The sequence below is a fragment of the Micromys minutus genome, assembly GCF_963924665.1.
Source record: "Micromys minutus genome assembly, chromosome: 7".
Lineage (NCBI taxonomy): Eukaryota > Metazoa > Chordata > Mammalia > Rodentia > Muridae > Micromys > Micromys minutus.
This window is the reverse complement of record NC_137976.1, coordinates 49,747,109-49,769,148: the sequence shown is the minus strand read 5'-3', so window position 1 is coordinate 49,769,148 and position 22,040 is coordinate 49,747,109. Positions and strand designations below refer to the sequence as shown.

At 39.5% G+C, this 22,040-nt stretch overlaps 1 protein-coding gene across 2 annotated transcripts in view; it reads right to left on the bottom strand.

Moving 5' to 3' along the window:
• The window catches only part of ATP6V1A (ATPase H+ transporting V1 subunit A), a 44,505-nt gene extending 22,656 nt beyond the window's left edge, over positions 1-21,849 (bottom strand). Inside the window, exons 1-3 of one of the 2 annotated variants that reach the window (XM_080919583.1) lie at positions 21,778-21,849; positions 2,361-2,456; positions 383-511 (exon numbers count right to left, since the gene is read on the bottom strand). In XM_080919583.1, coding sequence (XP_080775709.1) covers positions 383-511; positions 2,361-2,442 — 211 coding nt within the window. In that variant the 5' untranslated portion in view covers positions 2,443-2,456; positions 21,778-21,849. The remainder of the gene's footprint in view (positions 1-382; positions 512-2,360; positions 2,457-21,777) is intronic. The other variant, XM_080919584.1, reaches the window with a different exon arrangement.
• Positions 21,850-22,040: the final 191 nt, after the last annotated feature.

Below are 22,040 nucleotides of genomic sequence, written 5' to 3'. Positions count from 1 at the left end.
TTCTTAGTGCTAACGCTATAGTATATTATTCGTTAAAGATTGAAAATGACGAAGAATGTATACTTATTATTTTAAATGAAATCACAAATGAGTAATTTTAACCACATAAGTCAATATCATTATTCCATTTATGCTTTCTTCTGCAATATGAAACCCTCTAAACAAGTTTCCAACTGGATTCCCCGAAGTCTGTGGCCCCAAACGTTAAGAGCAATGAAAATTCAGAATGTACTTCTAATTTCTTAACTAAGAGCACTAATTCCCAATAGTTCTCCCTTCAATATGTTCCTTTATGACATGTGAATGTTATGCACCTGCTTTGGGTTAAATTCTTAAACCCAGACACACAAAAGGTGGCAGGAAATTGACCAGAAAAGGATACAAGTTTCTTCATACACCTGGATGGTGGCCATGTCACCTTCCAATCGGATAATCTCTCCAACCAGCTCGCTGTGCCCCACTCTCACCAGCTCATACATGGCAGCACCTGCCATGTCACAGGCTGTAACCACTGAAAGAACATGAGACTGTTGATCCAACATTCTAGGAATTACAGCTAATGTCAACTCTAATACACCAGGAGCACACCTTCTCACTCATAAGGAAGAAATTAACTTCCTCCACAAAATACCCTTTACAGTTTCATATATGGACACGTTTTTAGTAAATGATACAAAGAAGGAAACAAAATAGATTTGTTAGGCTATAGTTACTGATTAATGCAACATAAAAGTAACCTATTTTAATACATGGAGTCCTATATGGAAACTCTCATCTTGTAGTATTGAAGTTCATTCTGAGCAACCCAAGCTATGTTCATACATGCAATGAAGGGTTCTGTAACCATAAACAACAAACAAGCAAACACCTTACATTGGAATTAAGAGCTTTAGAACATCATATAGTAATTATCAGTTTACTGTGCTATTATCCCTTGAAAGATAACATTAAGCAAGATTTTCACTTTTTACTACTTAAACCAGTGACTCTAAAGTTTACTTGGCTATGGACCTTCAATATATTCTCATTCTAGGATTTAAAAAAAAACAAAAGACAAAACGCTATATATGGCCAGATGGTAGGCATCGACAACCTTAGCCGTTGAGAATCAGAGACAGGAGGATCAGGATTTCAAGCCAGCCTATGTTCCATGAAATCTTGTTATAAAATACCACCAGCAGCTCACACATGCATATATAATTCCTCTTCTCAAACCACAGAATGTTCATAACAAGCCACCCCATCGTTTCAACCTTCAGTTAAGAAAGGACCTCTATTTTTAATATTTTCTTCACAAGCAGGAGCCAGAATTAGAACTTGCTAAGTTAGAATAGACAATGCTGTCTAGCAGGCAAAAATTATTTTTCCGGAAGGGAAAGAAGGGTGGTACATTTGTAGAAATGCTCTCTTACTACATAGTCTACGACTACAGCTATGTGACAGTGACACAGTGCAAAAGCATGTTAATTTGCTCTAGAAACTGAAGAACTGTTTGTTTCCTATTTACTTCTATATTGAACAAATAATTAAGATGACCTGAAATATCATATATAATGAATTTAAAAAATCATTTTATAAACCCCAAAGGATACCGTTTGTCTACTAAAAAGTACGTAGGAACTAACCATTAGCCCCAGGGACAGCTGGTTGCACATTTCCTCACATCCACTTTACTTAAGCTGTGATGTGATGTTGTGCCTTTGCTTTTCCCCTAGGATGTCTCATGTTTATCTGTCCTACCATCGTCAAGGGGGAACCGTTTCTGTGATGGCAAGAGAGATGGGAAACAGTGAGAAGCTCACACTCTACTTCTTGCCAGTGAGCTCAAGCTCTAAAAGCAGAGTTCCAGGGGCTGACACGTGATGTGGACCGTAAAACTTTCATTCTCAGTAGCAGGTCATCAGGCTCAATCAAGTAAGCAGCTGTGAGACACCTGGAGTAATTATTCACACAGATGTAAAGTTCACATCGAAAGCAAGGCTCTGAAGAGCATTACTTAAGTTCAAATACAACCAGTAGAGATTAACTGAATAATTATTATCCATATAGCATTTGCATAGTAAGAGGTATGACCCTTAAAGCTTTTTTAATCTCAAATTTTAACAAAAACGTTAAGCTTTATTTACCTAACAAGCCTGGTATCACAAAGTAGCTTACCAATGACAAACCATCAAAAGTACATGATCAATGCTTTGTGAACTGTTACAGTGGTTGTGTCATTTTACTCTCGGGGTCACTGTGAGCTCTTAAAGACAAACCACTTATGTAGGCCAGAGAGACTCCGCTTCTCCCTACAGCACCCTGAAAAGATGCTGATCAAAGTGAGGCATCCTTGCTCTTAGCTGCTGCACATAACTTACCAGGCCCTGAGACTCCATGCACATAACCAAAGGTGCTTTCTTTATCTTCATCACGGATTTTGGGTAGCTTGGAGAAATCCATTGTGTTAAATTTACCTATGGCAAAAAAAATTTTTTTAAGTAAATCATAATTACAAATAAAATAATTTTTACAAAACAAAATAATAGCATAGGTGGTATATTCTCGTCATAAAACCATTTCAGAATAAAATGTGACACTACACACACACACACACACACACACACACACTGGGGGTGGGAGTTTATTTCAAGACAGGTTTTTCTCTGTCACCGTGCCTGTCCTGGAACTAACCCAGGCGTCTGGCTGCCTGTCTCCTGAGTGCTGCAGCGATTAAAGGTGTGCACAATCACCACCTAGCTTAACATAAGATTCTTAAAGTTAAAAGGAACTCATTCTTGAATAAGCCATCGGTATGTTATAATAACTAAAGTGCATGTTTACATTTCATATTTCATAGAAAATATTAAAATTTCCCAATAATGTATCTATCCCTTCAGTAGTCATATTCTCATCCAATATTTTCAATTTCCTCTCCAATTAATCTCAAATATTCATAAAGCCTCAGAGCTTTGTTGCCTTTGTCTGAGAACTTTTTTGCTAGGTTACCCAGCCCAGTACCTCCTTTACAATTCTGTTCAAATGCATAAGTTGCTGTAAGCACCAATTTAAATATATTGTCCCTGTCTTTAGTTTTCAATGCTTTATTCATTTAATGTTATGAGTGTTTTGCTTTAATTTCTGCATATGTAATTGGTATCCCCAGAGGCCAGGAGAGGGTATTGGATCCCCTAAAACTTAAGTTACATAGCGTTGTAAGTCTATATGTAGGTGCTAGGAATCAAACCTGGGTCTTCTGAAAGACCAAGTGCTTACAACCACCAAGCCAACCCTCCAGCTCCATCCTTGTTTTAATTAATATTTTTAATCACAGCACTTTTATTCATAGTGGAACAAACTATGTATTTTATATTAAAATATCTTTAAAATTTGTCTCAGGGTATTTTTTCTTTTCTTCTTTTAGTAGAACAGAACCAGTTAAGGAAATTTAACTGAAGAGTTTGAAAAAAGGCTGAGTGGTAAGAGCACTTGCTCTTGCAGAAGACCCAGGTTCAATTCCTAGAACCCACATGATGGCTCATAATTATTAGTAACTCCAGTTCTAGGAGGCTGACATCCCCTTCTGGCTTCCTAAGGTACCAAGTATGCACATGATGCACACACATACAAGCAAATACACTCATACACATGAAAAAATCTTTCAAAAAAGGAAATTTAGTTCAACGTTACTTCAGAGACGTACAATCTGAATCTCCGATGGATAACTGCCTATATCCAAACACGAAGCAGAAGCCTGGCCTGGTGACTCACACTTGTGTTCTCTCAGCACATGGGAAGCCGACTCAGGTCTGTCACGATGTCTGAAGCCAGCCTGGACTACAAAATAAGCTCCAAACCATCCTCATAGAGAGAGACCCTGCCTAGAAGCAAGCAAGCAAGCAACAAACACAAACACACACACACCAACAAAACCAAAAAGGAAAATCTGTGATGGGGTCCACAAAATTAGTCTTACAGGATTCAGCAATAAAGTGCCAAATCATATACATTTAGTAAACATTCACAGACTACAATATTTAATGAAGCCATCTTGAAGGTCAGCTAGTATTTGTACAAACAAGGAAAGGATGAGTGGCAAAGGCGACCCAGATGGATCAAGAATAGGAGAATGGAAATAAAATATTCAGGAATAGCAAACAGACTGGCCTGACTGGCATAAAGCTTACGTTAGGGCAACAGCAGGGACCGAGCATGTTAAAAATGGTTGATTCTGACTGGGTCTCTGCCTGAGCCTAAGAAGAACGAAAGGAAAGAAGTGGTGACTGATGGGAGGATGGTCCTCTGTTGCTCTAACTCGTTAACTCTGGGAAAGACTGCACATAGGCTGGAGACTGAAATGCTAGACTAAGGCTTCTATTGAATGTTTGCTCTGTTCTCCCCAAGGGAAAGGCCCTGTGTGAAAGCAAGACAATAAAAGCTGTAACTAAGCATGTGACTATTTTCAAGGAGTTTTTGCTGGTTTACCCAAATGGACTATACAGAAAAATGATTTAAGTGCTCAATTAAGGTATAAACACTGTATTGGGAACAAAAGAGAAACTGACTCTACTGTAGAGAATGTGGGTAAATGTAGATCAATATGGATAAAGCATATATACAAAAAAGTGGTTGGAAATCAAGTTTTGAAGACACTTGAGTTCAGATAAAAAGAACACAGATAAGAAAGCCAAGTCCTGAGCTTTGCTGAGTGCACCCAACCACACTGACAAGTGACTTCCATATGTTTGGAGATGCCAGAGGATCACACACCACTTATCCACAATTCCTAATCCTTTAACCAAAGTGTCAAGAAGCCGTGTATGGACACTGGCAAACCTTGAGTGTTGTTTCTCAGGAGCCGTCCACCTTGCTTCTTTGAGAAAGGGTCTTCCACTGAGACCCTGGCCTGCAGATTTGCTCAGGGTGGCTAGTCACTGAGCCCTAGGAATCTACCTGTCTCAGCCTCCATAAACACAGGCTACTGTTTCAGTGGGTAGGTGCTGAGAACTCTTCACCTGTCTGCACTCTTGCACCGCAAGCATTTTACCAATGGAGCTATCTTCCCATCCCCGAGAACAAGATTTTCTAGGAACCACCAGACAATGATGAAAACAACAGTATCTGATGTCCTCTTTTGGCCCCCACAGGTACCCAAACATATACATCCACACATAAAAAATCCTTCAGGGGCTGGAGAGATGACTTAGTAGTTAGAATTTACCGCTCTTACGGTGGAACCAAGTTCTGTTCCTTGCACCCACATGGCAGCTCACAAATGTCTTTATTCCATGGGATCCAATGTCTTTTCTGACCTCTGTGAGATCCTGCAAGCATGTGATGTGCAACACACACACACACACACACACCCCTTCAGAGAAGTAAGCAGGGTACTGAGGTCAACATCCGGACTAAGTTCTTCCCCAGTGTAGGTGTTCCCTGTATGGTATCTGTGACACATGATCATCTGCCCAGTAAAGTGGAAACAGCGTGTGTGCTTGAGTCAGCTGACTTGGGATCACATTTAGGTTCCTCTAATGATATGCTGCAGGAAAACTCACACAAATCAAAATCTCTTATCTTTAACTGAAAACAAGAATTATGCTAGCACTTATTCAAGAAGTGTGATTTAATTACAGATTTGGTCAAATGTTCCTCGTGAAATACTCACAAACATTCCTTTAGCAATGCTACTTGAATAGCATCTCAATTTTGAAAAAGCCATTTACTTCCAGAAATGTCTTCTTTCACAAGGGGTGTGCATGATTTCCTGTCCATCTTCCTGAGTGCCTTCTGTTGTTCCTTACTCAAAGAAAGCCTTTCTTTGGTCCCTCACTCCTCGGGCTATTCTTTCAGAAAGTATTTTATCATATTTGTACTGACTGCTTTAAAAACGGAGCAATAGATAAATATGCTTTAAATATTGTGGAAGTACAAAGGAATATTACTTCTTTTAGAAGACAGAGACCAAGCTTTGAGTCAAAAAGACTGAGTTTAAATTTGTTAGCATTGGAAAGTCAAATTCTTTTGACCAGTCTGTTTCACTTGTAGAATCCATAAGAGTTGTGGTAAGAAAGACATCACTGGTTTGCCTGAGAGAAAAGAGGTACAGAGGATAACTAATTTAATTAATCAAGCCAAGATTGCCTGATTTCTAAAAAGTCATGTTTAATTAACAGTAGCAGTTGCTACTGCTTAAAAGAACTTATTTTTATTATTTTCAATGGTGAGTGAGTGTGTGTGTGTGTGTGTGTGTGTGTATGCGTGTGGAGGGAATGGATGGGGTTGGGTGTGAGGCCAGGTCCTCCTAGCACTGTTGTCCTAGGTGGTCCTCTGAAAGACTGGCAAGTGCTGAATTTTAGACAGAAAATATGGTGTAATACTCAGCCTTCCCTTTAACCAGCCAGCTAAAATTTCTCAGAAACAGCATAGGCTGACTTTTCAGTAATGCGTGGTGAAGACAACGGAAGAGCAGCTTTCGGGAGTTGAAGCAAAAACTAGAGGGATGAGCAAGGATGAACAGACTACACTGTGTTGTAAAGCTTTCCTAGAGATGGCTCAATTCTCCCGAGCTATAAAAAGGTCGTCTAAAGGCTTTAGGGAGCCAAGCAGTATCTTTTGTAATTTCTAGAAGACATTTTTATGGTCCCAATATATGAACAATGATTATTGGAAGGGAATCATGGATTTATTTATCAACCAGCTTTTAAGCAGTATAGCCATTATGGGAATCTTGGTGACCTATTGTAGCTGGTCTTTGGTACTTTTGGGGTTCTTCCTTTTCCTATTCTCCAGTCCCCCAGTTTCACCCACTAACACTAGGTAGGAAGAAACAAGAACATAGGAGAGAGAGGAATTAGAAAATCCCTGATCTAATTTCTTCCCTTCTGTTTCTTCTCTGACCCCAGCTACTAACAAACTGCAAATAACCTCTCCAAGTGACCGCCAACCCTGCCTCTCAGGATTCCAAACATCACACAATCTCAGAAATTATCTGCAGCTGGCAAAACCACGCTTCTGCTAGAACACAAGGCAAATCATAGTCAGCAGCTGCAGACGGCCCAAAGCAGCCCCATAGCCCTACACCTGGGGTGAAAATGAAAACACATTCTTGTAATATTTCTCTGTGTGTGTTTAAAGAAATGCAAATTCCAGAATCCTTAAAAAATGGCACTATTCTCTTAAACTTTTTTTTAAATGTGTGAGGCACATATTAGGCATTAAAAGCAATAATATTAAGATAGTAAGAGAATCAAAAGCCTAAGCAGTAACGCTACGGGTTTATCTCCAGAAGACCACCAGACACACACCTTTGCTTTCATCTAACAGACACTCTTAAACCAGCAAATCAAGAGGTTTTTTTGTTGTTGTTGCTGTTGTTTGTTTTGTTTTTTGTTTTGTTTTTTCTTTTTCTTCTTGGGAGGAGGAGAAATGTTGGGTACAATCCCACTCTCTAGAAAGACAATATAGGGGTTAAAGAGATGGTTCAGTGTTTTAGAACACCAGATGCTCTCACATAGGACTGCGTTCAGTTGCCAGCACCCACATGCTGGTTCACACCCACAGTAACTTCAGTTCCAGGGAATCCAATGTTCCTTCTGATGTCTGAGGGCACCAGACATGCATGTGACACATATACGTACAAGCAAAATATTCATACACAAAAGTAGAAACATTTTAAGGCCAATATAAAGAGAAAATATGATGATTATGAACAATTTAGCTCTCTCTACTGTGCAAGGGGAAAAAAAAAAATCTTACTCTGTAGAAGAGGCTGGCCTTGAACTCAAGAGATCTGTCTGCCTCTTCGTCCTGAGTGCTGAGATTAAAGATGTGTGCCACCACTACCCAGCAAGACAGCAGATTTTTTAAAATGTTAAACATGGGCTGAAGTGGTGGCTGAGTAGTTAGTAGAGCAGTCTGCTCTTGTAATGGTTCATTTTGTGCCCAGAACCCATGTTAGGTGACTTACAACCCCTGTAATTCCAATCCATGGGGATCCAATGCTCTGGCCTCCTGAATATATGTGCATCTTGGGCTCCTGCACACATGCACATAGCTACACACACATGAACATAACTGAAAATAAAAAATAATTTTAAAGTATTAAAAAAAAAACTTCAAAAGCATTTTCAATAGGAAAACTAAGTCATAGTAGATCAAGAGTTAATCTTACTCCAAGTCTTCACAGTAGAAGGTTCCAGTATTCTATGACTTAATATTGCATGAAATCCTTCCTTACACAGTTATCCCTGCTGTTCTCAGGGATAGAAAAAAGGAGCAGTGATAGGGACGTAACTCAACGGTAAAGCACTTGTTACACAGGCCGGAGTCCCTAGGTTAGAACTCCAGCACTACAACCCAGTCATGAAGAAAATGTGGCAGACATGACTCCATTCACAAAGAAACAACTCAACGATTACATTAAGCCTTATCCTTAACTACTGGACTCCTACTTTACTTAAGGACAAAAAGTAAATATAACTAAGATTCCTTTAATTATAAATTATAGCCCACCTCATATTTGTGAAAAATGAAAAAGAAAAAAACCCGTGCTATAGAGAAGGAAAAATCCAGAAGGCAGCTGCCATCTGACTAGTGAGTCATCAGACTCCCCACGAGCACTGCGGAACACACTGGTGACACCAGAGGCCAGCTGTCCCACTATTTTATAACAGTCCAAACTGCTACTGCTTAGTGCGCTATACCTAGCAATGTCTTTTATTCTAAAACAATTCCTTTTACGATAGGAGTAGAAGGCCACACAACAGCCAACACTAGGCTTCCAAGGCAGTCTTCATACAGTCTGACCCTCTCCACTGACACTTGGTGTTATTTAGTGGAACATTTGAAAAAGAACACACTCACTAGAAGACTAGCCGTGGAAAGCACAAGGGGTTTTTAGTTTGTTTATAAGGGAAAAAAATCAGTAGACCTTAACAGTTTGTTTTATTATTATTTTAAATGTATGTATCAAAAGGCACAGAGTGTGACATATCATTAAATGTATGCTGGATGTAACCATCAAATCAGGACAGGAAGGCAGGTGTCCACTGCTCCATTTCTCCCTTATTTAATTTACTTTAAAGAGAGGGACTCACGGTGCCAATGGCCCAGATTGGTTTCAAACTCCTAATCCCACTGCCCCAGCCTCCTGATGCTGGGGTGATAAGCTGATCTACACTGGATTTTCATCTGCAATTTTCCTGCACAGAGAAAAAATCCTAAACCTGCTATCATTTTTATGCTTGCTCAAAATTCCAGTTAAAAACTTTACTTGGGTCATTTATAGTGCAAAACACTCCTGCAAGCTAGTCACTTTGTGAAGGACTTTCTTACTCTCTTTTTATCTACTTAGCAGCTCCGTCGGAAATGTTATATGGCAGATTTATTTCACTATGCATACCCACCCCTCTGCTTTTCTTGTCAATAAAAACCCTAACTTTGTTCAAAATTTGGGAAGCCTATCATGGAGATTTCAGTTCCATTAGCAGTGGCTTGCTTGGAAACAGCCTGTTTGGGAATAGTCTGACTAATAAAAGGCAAGAAAAAAATCTTAGGATTTTGAGTAATTTCTCTCCTGTTTTAGAAAATATGGGCTATGAGAAACAACACCCTCCTCTGGCAGCTGGCCATCTACATGGGATGCTGAGCTGTAGCAATAGTCTGGAACACAGAATGAAGCTAATTTGGGAAGGCCGGCTACTTTGCTACAGATGACAACATAGAAGGACAAAAAATTCTGGGTCCTTGTTCCATTATTGATCCATTTAATTGGCCAAGATAGCAATAAAAAAAGAGAATTTCAGGAATATTTTATTTAAACACATTCCATAGTATCATTAAAAAAGAATGAATAGACCAGGAGGTAAACGTAAGGTCATTAGTGAAATAGTTTATGAAAATTATTAAACATTCTAAGAAAATGTGTAGACAAAGCTGGGAGCCAAAGAGGAGAGAAAAGCACAAGAAAATTCCAGAAGGAAAAGCTGGTCTAATGGAATCAGGGAATATGACGACACACTAGTGTGTGCACACCTACAGGCATCTGCACACACCTACAGGCACCTACACACACCTACACACCCACATATCCACACACTTCTACTTCAGCCTTGTATCAAAACAATTCTATAACTGGTCATAAATTCCTTTTATTTCTGCATGTTACAAAATATCTGCATGTAGACATGTGGACTTAAAAAGTATTATGTAGTATTTTAAAACAACGGAAATATAATGCAGCAAATCATTTGAAGAGCTACCTTAGGAGGGAAAGAATGAGGTTCTGAATTAATGGTCAAAAGAATGATTGAATAATCATTAAAAAGAAGCAATTTGGTAATATACAGCCAAGCTCCTAAAGAGGTTTCATTTCTGTTGCTGTGGTAGAAGATCCCAACCCAAGGCAACTGATGGGAGGAAAGGGCTTATTTAGTAGCATGGAATTGTAGGCCATTCAGTCACCATTGAGGAGAAATCTAGGCAAAAGCTCAAGCAATTAGTGAAGCAGCATTCATAGTCAAGAAGGGGGTGAGGGGCACACAGGAGGCTGGCTTCCTTGGATGTACCTAGCTTTGTCTTAAAGTTCAGAATCCCATCTCAGGGAACGCTGCAGCCTACAACTGTTTACTTTTAATTAATAATCAAGATCCACCATAGACATGCCTTCTGCCAACCTGATCTAGGTAACTCCTTATTAGGAAGGAACCTTTCCTAGACGATTTAAAGTTATGTTAGGTAGACAGTTAAAAAGTTCACAGACATTTTTCAGTTCAGTGGGCAAGAAATCCTCATTTCTAATGGTTTGCCCCAAGTATATTTCAATTAGTAACAGCTACAGTTTATTTATTAGGCTGACTGTGGGTCAAGAAAAACTTGGTCATTCACAGAGGTTTTAAATGTTGTGATTTACTAAGGAATTAACTTAGTCTGTGCTTGGTCTTCAAAACTGCTATTGTGCAGTACTTAATCCACTACTGTAATTAGACATGAAGTCGAGGCAGCTCACGTCTCCAGTTCTTGCATTAGGAAAACGAGGCAGGATCAGGCTATGTGGTGAGGCTCTGATCAAGAAACTAACACGTAGAGCAGATGGCTCAGAGGGTAAAGGCTTCTGTCTCCCACACCTGAGTGCCATCAAGGCACTGATATGGTGGAAGGAGAAACTGACTCCCAGGAGTTTCCACCAACCCCCACATGCCTGCCAGGGCATGTAAGCACCTACCATCCACATGCATGTGCAACACACACATACACACACACACACACACAGTAATTTTTTTTAATGTAAAAAGAGCTGGTGATGGTGGTGCCTTTAATCCCAGCACTTGGGAGGCAAAGGCAGGTGAACCTCTGTGACTCTACAGAGTGAGTTCTAGTACAGCCGTTACACAGGAAACCCTATAAATAAATAAATACGTGACTGAATAAAGTTAAAAAGCAATCAGAAAAGCAAAACCCAAGCAGCTCAATCAACACATGCCTCTACTGCTGGTCTGTAACACCAGGAAAACAGGAGGCACCTGCTTTCGCCATACAGCGGTCCAGCTGCCCACACAGGACACAACACCACACATTCTTTAGTTACAGTCTTGGCGGAGGCATTAGTGAAACAGGAACTCCTATTCACCGAGTGAAAACTGATAGCCCTTAAAAATGCACTGAATACAACTTGGCCTAATGCCCAATGACCAAGATTTTTAAAATCAGCACTTCCCTGAGACCAAACTGAAGCCAAATACTAACACAGAATGAACTCCTGAAATAAAAGTTATTATTAAACATCCCAAAATATTTGGAAAGTTAATATAACTTATTAAAATGTGAATGTTATCCTTTTATTAATAATTCTAGTGGTTTAAAATATTAGCTAGGACACAAATAACTCTATAGTAAGTGCAGAGTCCAAAGTCTATTATTTAGGTTAGTATTATTTAAAAATGTACACTCGACTCAAAAAGTGTAAATGTATACATAGAAAAACGAGTGAGTGACTTTTGACAAAAATGTAAATGTAGTCGAGAACGCCTGTCTCCTCAGCAGGTGGCAGTAGAACAGATTTGCACACAGAAACCAAACCAGATGCTTCAGTCCATCCCGGCACTGTCTAGATGCCACACCTATAATTGTAAAATGTTCCCTGAGAGCTTGAATTAGGTTTAATTCACACAGCATAGACAAATAGCAAACTGACAAATTAGGACTTTAGAATGGTGCTTTATTCCTCAACTCTAGAATTAAAACCAGGATGCTCATTAGAATGGCTAAAGTGTTAAGGTAGTATTATTAGTAAGGGTTTTGGAAAAAGGAATTTAGCATATAATGCTGGTAAGAAGTCAGGCATGGTGGTTCATTCCTTTAACCCCAACACTTGGAAGGCAGAGGCAGGTGGATCTCTGTGAGTTTGAGGTCAGCCTGGTCTACAGAGCAAGTTCTAGGACAGCCAGGATTAAACAGAGAAACCACTATTCGAAAAATCAAAATAATATCTTGGATAAGGACTTAGGAAGATCCTACTGTATTCTCAGGCACAAGATTTTGTCTTACGGCCTAGGCCATGTTCTAATACTTTGGTTAGGAACTTGGTGTAGTTGAGTGGTTGTAAAAGGCAGAGACAGAGAAGTACTTGCTTTGTGCTGCTCTTACTTAAGGCAGTATTAATTGTAATTTTTACCCACAGCCTAATTATCTCTATCTTTGGCTGTTTCCTCAACCATTCATCTTCCCAGTACAATGTCCTGGGAAGGATGAGATCATGTTTAAAACAAATACACATGCATATTAATGAACAATAGCAGGTTCTGTGATGTACATTCCATTCAATGCCCTAGGCATCCTGCCTGAGATCCCAGCAGAGTCAAGTTTCTGCTTTGGACCATATCAAAGAGTTTCGTGTCAATCAGCCTACCTGCCACTTAGACTCTAAAGTGCATTACATTTCAAATAATTTATGAAGTTTGTAATTAACGTGAATGAAGTGTCTCTCTGGCTCACTGTGTCACCTAAAGCTGGGGTTCAAGGGTTGCTGAAAACAAGCTATCAGGCTCAGTTGTCTACTGCATGTAACTGAAATACCTTACCTAATTCTTCTGACACATAAAATCAGTACCTTTCACAGTTGTTTACTAAGAATTATTTTTTTACTCTTTGGGCAATATAAATTCCAATTTCAAGTAACGAAAAAACTCCAATATGAATCAGACAAGTAGCACTTAAAGTTGTTTCCAGAATAAAAGTCATAAACCTGACTCTTATTCTCAAATTATATTGATTCTGTAAAATAAATGTGTGCTATCACAATGGTAGATCACACACAAGTCAGGAAAGTCAAAGCCATCCAACAATTCAGTCTTCTAGATGATAAATCTAAATGGCAGATTCAAACAAACTACTGAGGACAAAGGAACGTCTGTGCATCTCAAAATTAAAGAGCAACATAGTGATAGCTACCAAAAATTAAAAATATCATTCCTTTTTCATGCAGCTAGTCCATTCCTAGGAATTTACTCTATATGCACAAAACATTTTATTAATACTCATTAGAGCACTTTCTTATGCAAAGATTGGAATACTCCTTAATATGGAGGCAAGGGGGAATGAAATGACTGAAGCCTTGTAAGCCTAGGAAACTGGGTTTGATTCCCAGATATCTATGTGAATGTAGAAGAATCAACAATATAAATACTAAATAACTTGTTTTAGTATTTGTATGTCTAATGGCATTAAAATGGTAATATTACTCCCTGAATTCAAATTCTGAGTTCTACTACTTATATATGTTATTGAACATTTAACCATCACATGCTTAATATTCCTCATTTGGTGAATGGGGATTAAAAATAAGCATCATCTTAGAAGGGTGCAGTGAGGCTTCCATGAGCAATTATAACCAAAGTGAAAAAGGCCTTGCCACTGTGGTGGCACGTGCTTCGGATCTGCTGAAGAGGTGGTTGCAGGAGGATCAAAAAGGGTCTGGATCAGGAGGAAGCTCCCAGCACTGTTCCTATGACAATCAATGATTCATCAGTGTAATTAAATACTCAACTAGCATTTGAGAGGAAGGGTTAAGTGCCTCAGTGTGGAATGTCTCCAGGATAACCCTGTTAAGTGAAAGAGGGAGGCTCGGAATACTATTCAAATGTACTACCATTTATGGATAAACACATAGGCTGGGGGCTGGTAACAGGCAAGAGGAACGTCCGAATATGTAATTTTCACCATGCTTATTCATGTATTACCCACTTAATATTGCAGATTTTATACAGTTTGTAATACAGCACAGGCACACGCACGCGCTCACACAGACATACAAATATACAATCAAAATAAAATGGTAATAAAGAAGAAAAATTAAAAGCAGCAGCATGAGATATAAAAACTGGCATTTTTAAGTATGTGATAAACTCAACTCCATCCATCTGCCATTTCCTATTATGGTTTGAAGCAATGCGTCAACTTCTAATTTTCAGAAAATAGTTGAAATCAAGACCTGTGCAGTGGCATCTGCAAGCCCAGGATTGGGAGGCTGGTGCAGCAGGGGTTCACATTTGAGAGGCTGGTGCAGCAGGGGTTCACGTTTGAGATGAGCTTGGGCTATACATCTAGACCCCATTTCAAGACAAATGATGAAGAATTAATTGCAAAGAGTTTAAACTTTGCTTTTTAAAAATTGTTTTTCCATTTTTATTATGTGTCTGTGTAGCTGTGTGGGAGGAGCATGCACGTGTGTTTGGCAGGGCTGGGGAAGCCAGAGGAGTGTTAGGTTCCCTGACTTGGCGGTATGGGTGGTCATAAGCCACCTGTCACAGGTGCTAGGAAAAGAATGCAGGTTCTCTACAGAAGCAGTACACACTCCTAACCCTGACATACAGCTCTGAAGTTTTCTTTGTTTTTAATTAATTAATCTATTTTATGTGAGTATACTGGCGCTGTTTTCCAACACACCAGGAGAGGGCATCAGGTCCCATTACAGATGGTTGTGAGCCACCATGTGGTTGCTGGAAACTGAACTCAGAATGTTTGGAAGAGCAGTCAGTGCTCTTAACTGCTGAGCCATCTCTCCAGCCCTATTTCAGGTTTTCTTAAAGAGAAATCTTATAACCTGGTAAACTACAAGTGGACTTTTCGAACAATGACTGTGTCATATGACTAAGTCAGCTGACAGAAACTACACTTGTGTAATATGCTTTATATTTCCAAGGCATAAGACATTTTGCAGCATTTAATACCAACACCAAAAAGAATATGTCAGTTTGAGCTTTGTCTGGTGGTATTTATCATTTTTGGGGTACATTTTCATGACAACTTCTTAGTAGGTGTACCATGGTTATGACAAATAAAGTTAAGAATTTATGGAGTTACCAGGATACTTTATTCACTTCCTTCTCCAATACCTCAAACAAAAATATATTTCAAGTATCTTCATGTCTAGTCATTTCAAATATTATTTTTCATCTTGTTAATTCTTCTTTAACCTACCTGGCCTTCTGTTTATTTTCAAAAATGCAAACTGCTTTTTTTTTTTACTACTATCAGAAAGTGTTCATTGTAAAATGCAAACATAACATGGAATGTTTATCTAGCCGTTCTGAAGCAACCACTAAACATCTGAGCATCATCCTTTCCTGTGATCCACTGTACATCTACATGTGCAAACGTGTCTGCATATTTCATTGTGAGTACTCTCTGCCTCTTTGCGCTCTTTTCCAGTGTTAACAAGGCACAGGAAACTCATGATGTTTATAAACATATGGCTTTATAAAGACAGAATCTTATTATATACCTTCCCCTGTATTTCACCTTTATCACGTAGGAATATATTGGAAATCCTCTTAGGATATATTTAGAAATCCTTCCATGTTACCAGGAGAGATTAAACTCCTACTACTGAATGACTTTACGACACTTCAGAAGACAACTGTGCAGTAGGATGCACAATACTCTCACTCACAGGTGCTTCCCTATTCCCAGGATGCACAATACTCTTACTCATAGGTGCTCCCCTATTCCCAGGATTTCAGCACTGTCAACACTACGGCAAGCCACATCCATGTCAACCGGTTCTTGCTTGCTTCCTGGTGATTTTATTTCATGGAGACTGATGAAAGCATACGTACATTTCTCATGCTAACTAATACTGTTTGTTTAATGAACAAAACAACCAACAAGGAACAAGTCCTTTCTCTACTAGCATTCACGGGAAAATCGTCCCCCACATATCCCTGCTAGCATGGTTTCTCATTTAGTTTTTACTAGCCAGAGACATAGCATTTAACTTTTACTACAGCAATTGCTAGTAAGGTTATAGTTTTCACATTTGTCACACTAACTGTTCAATGTTTTAAGCTTTTTCTTCCATGAACTTCTGGCCACATCCTTGTCTATATATGGTCCTGACGGTGGTCTTTTTTTGCTTTGTAAGCTTTCTTACAAATACTAACTCTTCACCTGTTAGATATATGACAAGTGTTTGCTTTCAAGCAGTTGTTTCCATTTCTGCTATAAAATTATTTCTATGGAGTTTCAAAACCTACTCTTTCCTTCCCTCTCCTTTCCTTCTCTTTCCCAATTCGGAGGCATTCCTCCATGGTTTAGGTGCTATGTCTAAATAAAATGTGACTAATATTTTAAATATCATTTATATTTAAGTTGTAGACAAATTGATTCAGCTATGTTTACCATATAAATGTGCCTCCCCTCCACATTTATGTCTCACTTTGTCATGATGGGTATTTCCTTTATACATTCACATATACACATATTTACATACATATTTGAGACAGGATCTTATGCATCCCAAGTTGACCCTGAAATCAGCTGAGGATGACCTTGGGTTTCTGATCTTCCCTCCACTTCCAGATTACAGAAAGACTGCCTTAGGGTGCTGGGAACAAACTAGAGCTTTAGCTGTGTTAGGCAAGCACTCAGCCCTTTGCTTCTATTTCTTAGAAAATTATTTACTTATGCACTTAAGCCTAAGAGTACACAAATAAATAAATTACTGTGTTATATGAGTAAGCCAAAGCATTGTTCTAAGGTGTTTATGCAATTTTAAAATGAAAGAATTATTTCAATGTTTACATTTAGATTAGACTTAATAAACTTTAGCTGGACCTGGTGGCACAGGCCAGTGATATCATTACTTGGGAGGATGAGGTAGGAAACTAGCAAGTATAAAGTTTTCCTAGGTATGGAGCATGCTCAAGGTCAGGCTGGACAACTTAGTGGAACCCTGTGTCAAGATACGAAAGAGACCAGATGCCAGATGTGCTGGTGTGTGACTCTAATTATACAGAAGAGGCAGGTGAACCTCTGAGAGTTCAAGGCCAGCCTGGTCTATGTAGCTAATTCTTTGATAGCCATAGCTAAACACTGAGACCTTGTCTCAAAAACAGAAATTTAATCTGAAAAATAGCTATAATATACCATGAATAGCTAAATGTTAATGTAAATGGCTGTCACCACAGCAACTAAGTTTTTAATGTGCAGGTAAAAATAAAGGTCTGCTATTCTAAAGATACAAGTCCATACATTTATCCACCATATACTACATATTACCTATAATGCTGAAAATCAAAGACTTTTCCTTTTCAATAAGAAAAAGGAAAAGGTGAAACTGAGTCTTCAGAAATGAAATAAAAAGCATTACTGATCACAGATTATCAATACACATAAAAATGAATGAAAATTCACTTACTAAATCCCAGGTACTCTATAGTGAACTGACTTTATATTCAATTATTTCTTAGTAAACTATTTCCCTTTCAGTATTTTTGTCACAATTAAAGAAAAACATAAACTTGAAAAGCTGTATTTCAATTATTATTTTATATTATTATTTTATTTACTCATACTTCCTATTGCAAAACCACTAATCCTCGTGAGTCACTAAAGGAAAAAAATCCTTACTCTAATTCATGTCCGGCTTCTTGGGAGACTGAGGCCGACTGTCTAGCCTCAGTCTGGTGGTTTGAAAGCAGGGTTAGTTACAGCATGGCCAGTTTCAAACAACACACCCAAAAAAGTTCTTTAGGTTTTTTTTTTTTTTTTTTTCATGATAGACTCACTTCAAATTTCAGTCCATTCACTGTAACAGAAACCTTTTGTGTAAAAAGCTTTTGTTTTGTGTTTGTCATTCTTGTAGGACACTGTATGTCTCTCCTAGAAGTTCAGGGTGCATGACTGAAGCATGTCAGTACAATTAGTGAGAACTTCTGTGGTGCTGTGGCATTTACCTGTGATTCCAGCACTTAGGAGATGGACAGGGGGATGACCATGATGAAGGCTAGCCTTGACCTCCACTAAAAAAAAAGCTTATAAAGTGTGTACTAAACACTGTATACTCATGATCTACAATGATCCCTATGGGCTAGATTTAAACAAAAAGAAACTTCATTTTAAGTGCCCAAGGCCAGACAGCTAATGACAGGGTAGGCTAAAACCTAATCCCAGGCTTCCCTCCATGATTGGGAAATCCATTCAGGTAAAGTCTGAATATACTAATTTACACTCACTGCCATCTAGCTTAAAAACTATTCTCAAATAGATTATTTCAGCTTGTCTCATTCAATTCACAATGCCCTTGGGAGGAAAGTTTCTCAGTCTGGAACCCTGAAGTTTCCAGCATCAGCTGCACTTAAAATGGCATAGAATCAAGATGAAGAATCTGAATGAAGACCCTCTAACTTTAGGGCTGAACCAGGCCTTATCATTATCAATAAACACAACACACCATGGAAACAAGTTGGTCACTGTATAAATAAAGTCCATACAAGGTTCCAGTCTATTTTGTTTAGTATTTGGAAACTTGGACTAAAAAGTTAATGCTTAGTACAAAGCCATTAAGGAACTATAATTTTTAATGTTGTTTGCTTGAACAGGGCTTCTTCCATCCACTTCAGCATCCTTGTGCAGAAGCCACACTAGAGATAGTTAGTCCTTTAATTGCAGAGAGGTTTACTGGGGAATACTCCAGCTACTAAATAGTCTATATGTAAAAATAAAGAAATACAGAGTACTGGTTAGTAGCCAAAGGACTGATTGGCTACTTTGGCCCAAAGGGAAAGGATACATATTCACAGGTGATGGTGCTCTGTAAAGACAGTACAACCAAGGGACACCTCAGAGTAAGAAATAAAGGGTGTTGGAGCCCCAACCCTTAAATTCTCTATCTTCCCCCTTTTTCCCTGTCTGTCTCTTCCCACCCCTATATGCCGCCTCCCCTATGAAACAAGGTCTCACTGTGAAGCCCTGGCTGGTCTAGAACCCACTTTGTAGACCAGGCTGGCCTTAATTCAAAGATCTGTCAGACTCAGTGCGGAGATTAAAAGGAGTGAGACCCACACAGAAATCTCATTAACTAATAGATTAACTAATGCTAGGACTCAAAGCATCTGTGTGTATATACCGTCAAATTCTTCCCTAAGATTTAATCTCTTTAGGTGTTTGGTCACTGATTCCTGTTGCTAATCTTCCAGATTTCATTAGAAGTCTAAGTTACTGCTTTCATGAGTTCCCTAAAACTGGAGCAATTAACTGTGAAGTAAAAGTGCAGACTCATCCAGCCTTTGTTAGGAACTTCTCCTTCACCAGTACTCAGTGCTTTCAAACTGGGTTCCTCCAGCTCGGTTTGGTGCACCTGCACAGAACTGGTTTGGACTTTTAAAACACGTAGGAATTCTATTTATCTGGTGGAAAGTCACAAGGGCATGAAAGCACGCCATTTTTTTTCTTCCTCAAGAGATCAGGGAACCTCGATTTGGAGAAAAAATGATGGATAAAATTGTATTTCAGGCTGAGGAGATGACTCAGTCATGAAGGTGCATGTTTTGCAAGTATGAAAATCTGAGTTCAGCTAACGAGGTGGCCATGTAAAAGTCAAGTGAGGTACTGTCCCTTTAACCTCAGTGCTCAGGGCAAAAGAGGAAAGGAACCCTGGGGCTTAATGGCCAGCTAGGCTCCCTGAATCAGTGAATCCAGGTTCAGTGAGAGAACCTCCCTCAAAAGAGGGGGGTTAAGGAGGGAGGGCAACAGAGGAAGGCACGCCTGGCCTCTACGTGCAGGAACACAGACACAAATAAAAATGTCAACAAGTGAATGGTTCAACCAACTGTGGTACCATTTATGCCACAGAATAATGACCAGCAATGAAAAGGAATGAGCTGTTTAAGAACCTACATTTATGCTTGTTATATCAACATATCAAGTCCTATTGTCTATCTGGATCACCAGCACAAAATGGTAATTTGGGCAATGCAAAATCATTAAGGCAATATTTTAGTAAGAAATAACAATTTAACAAGATAGAAGACTGGCCTATTTGTTATCAGTTTAAGGTTTTAGCTTTTAGCTCTCTTTAAGAAAAATTGGAAGGGGAAAAAAGCACCAATCACTGTTAAGATAATCATTCCATCTTTTTCCTAATTTTTTTCCTTTCTAGAATGAGGATTGGACCCATCTCCTAAAGCATGCATGGAGGCAAGAAACATATCTCTAGCCCTCAGCAGACTTAAAAAAATTGATCCCTCAATTACATTTCATAGAACTAAGATTTAAATAAAATCTTATTTCACATAAAATGTATTCTGTAGGTTATAAAAGTCAAATCTGTAGTTTTGTAAGACCTTCGGATTCAAAACAAGGAACTTTTTAAGTTTGTAGCACAAATAAAAGAGTTTAGACCCAAACTGAAGAACATTCCTTTGGTCAAGTGCATTGTTTGAGGTGAAAACATTGGCTATTTCAGTGCACATAAAATGGAGTACAAAGGGTTGGGCAACCCTAGGCAAAACAATTTCTGTATTCTCACAAAATATTATGTACTCAAGTCTGAGAAGGGTCACTTGAATTTCTTTAACAAATGCAAAATCGAATTAAGAACACAAACATTGCTTCACAAATTTAAACTGACAGGGAAGGGCCATTAGGTAGGATTTAAAAGAAATGTCAAAAGGGAACGATCCATAGGCAGAACACATGAAGTCAGTAATGTCTAGATGCAATCTTCTTGTCTTTAAATTATAGGCAAATGGGTTTGGATTAATTATATTTTCAGCTTGATCAGTTTCCGAAGAATTACTTCCCCTTGGGGAAAACATCCTCACTTTCCTGTAAGCTAGTGTGGGTTTCCAGCCCGACAAGGCAACACCACCTTTCATTGCCCTCCCATTCAACTGGGACTGTCGCATTACCAACATCCTGTTCTGAGGATAGTACAACCTTCTCTCCAAAGAAAAAGGCATAAGGCCCGTAATTACCCTTCCAGTCTCATCTGAACACTCACTGAACCTCTCCTGCAAGGATGCCCGACAAAACCCTTAGAATGACCGAGAAGGCACGTTTGTGGGGAAGCCCTTCAGTGTGACTCTGCAGTGAGGGCCATATCAGTGACATTCCCTCCCAAGCCTGTCTCACCGGAGACGCCTCTGCCTCCAGGGGTTTCCCAAACATCCCGATCACCCGGGCCAAGGCCTTTGCCAAGGAAGGAGCTTTGGGGAATGGGACCCGTAGGTTGCTGCAGACCCCCAAGAAATAGCTAAAACAATCCTACCACCTGAATTAGCCCCAAAGACTCCAAATAGGGAACCATAATGGCCGCACTCGCTCTCCACCCAGGGAAAGGTGGGTATCATAATCCCTCCTCAATGGACTACGGTGACGGAGAAGGGCCAGGGGTCCAGCAAATCTAGAGAAATGAGCTCCTCGCCCGTGCAGGACAACGGGAAGAGAGCCCCAAGCACCGCAGGCCGAGGTTCACACATCCCACTGCCCCGTCAATCGTCCCCATCAGCCACCAATTACCTGTCGAACCTCACCTGCCCCGGCTCGAAATGCAGAACCTGTACCTAGACGGGACCCAGACAGAGGCTCTGTCACTGAGAGATGGGGAAGTCTTCAGCTGCAGGAGGCGGGTCAGTCCTAGCTGGTCATGTGACCTCAAGCCCCACCCCGCTTCCCCTCCCCGGGCACGCTGCACCTCGCGGGCTTGAATCTGCGGATCGCTTGGACGTGAATGGTTCCGCGATTTAGGAAAAATGTTATTTTCTTTTTTACAGTCAGTAGGT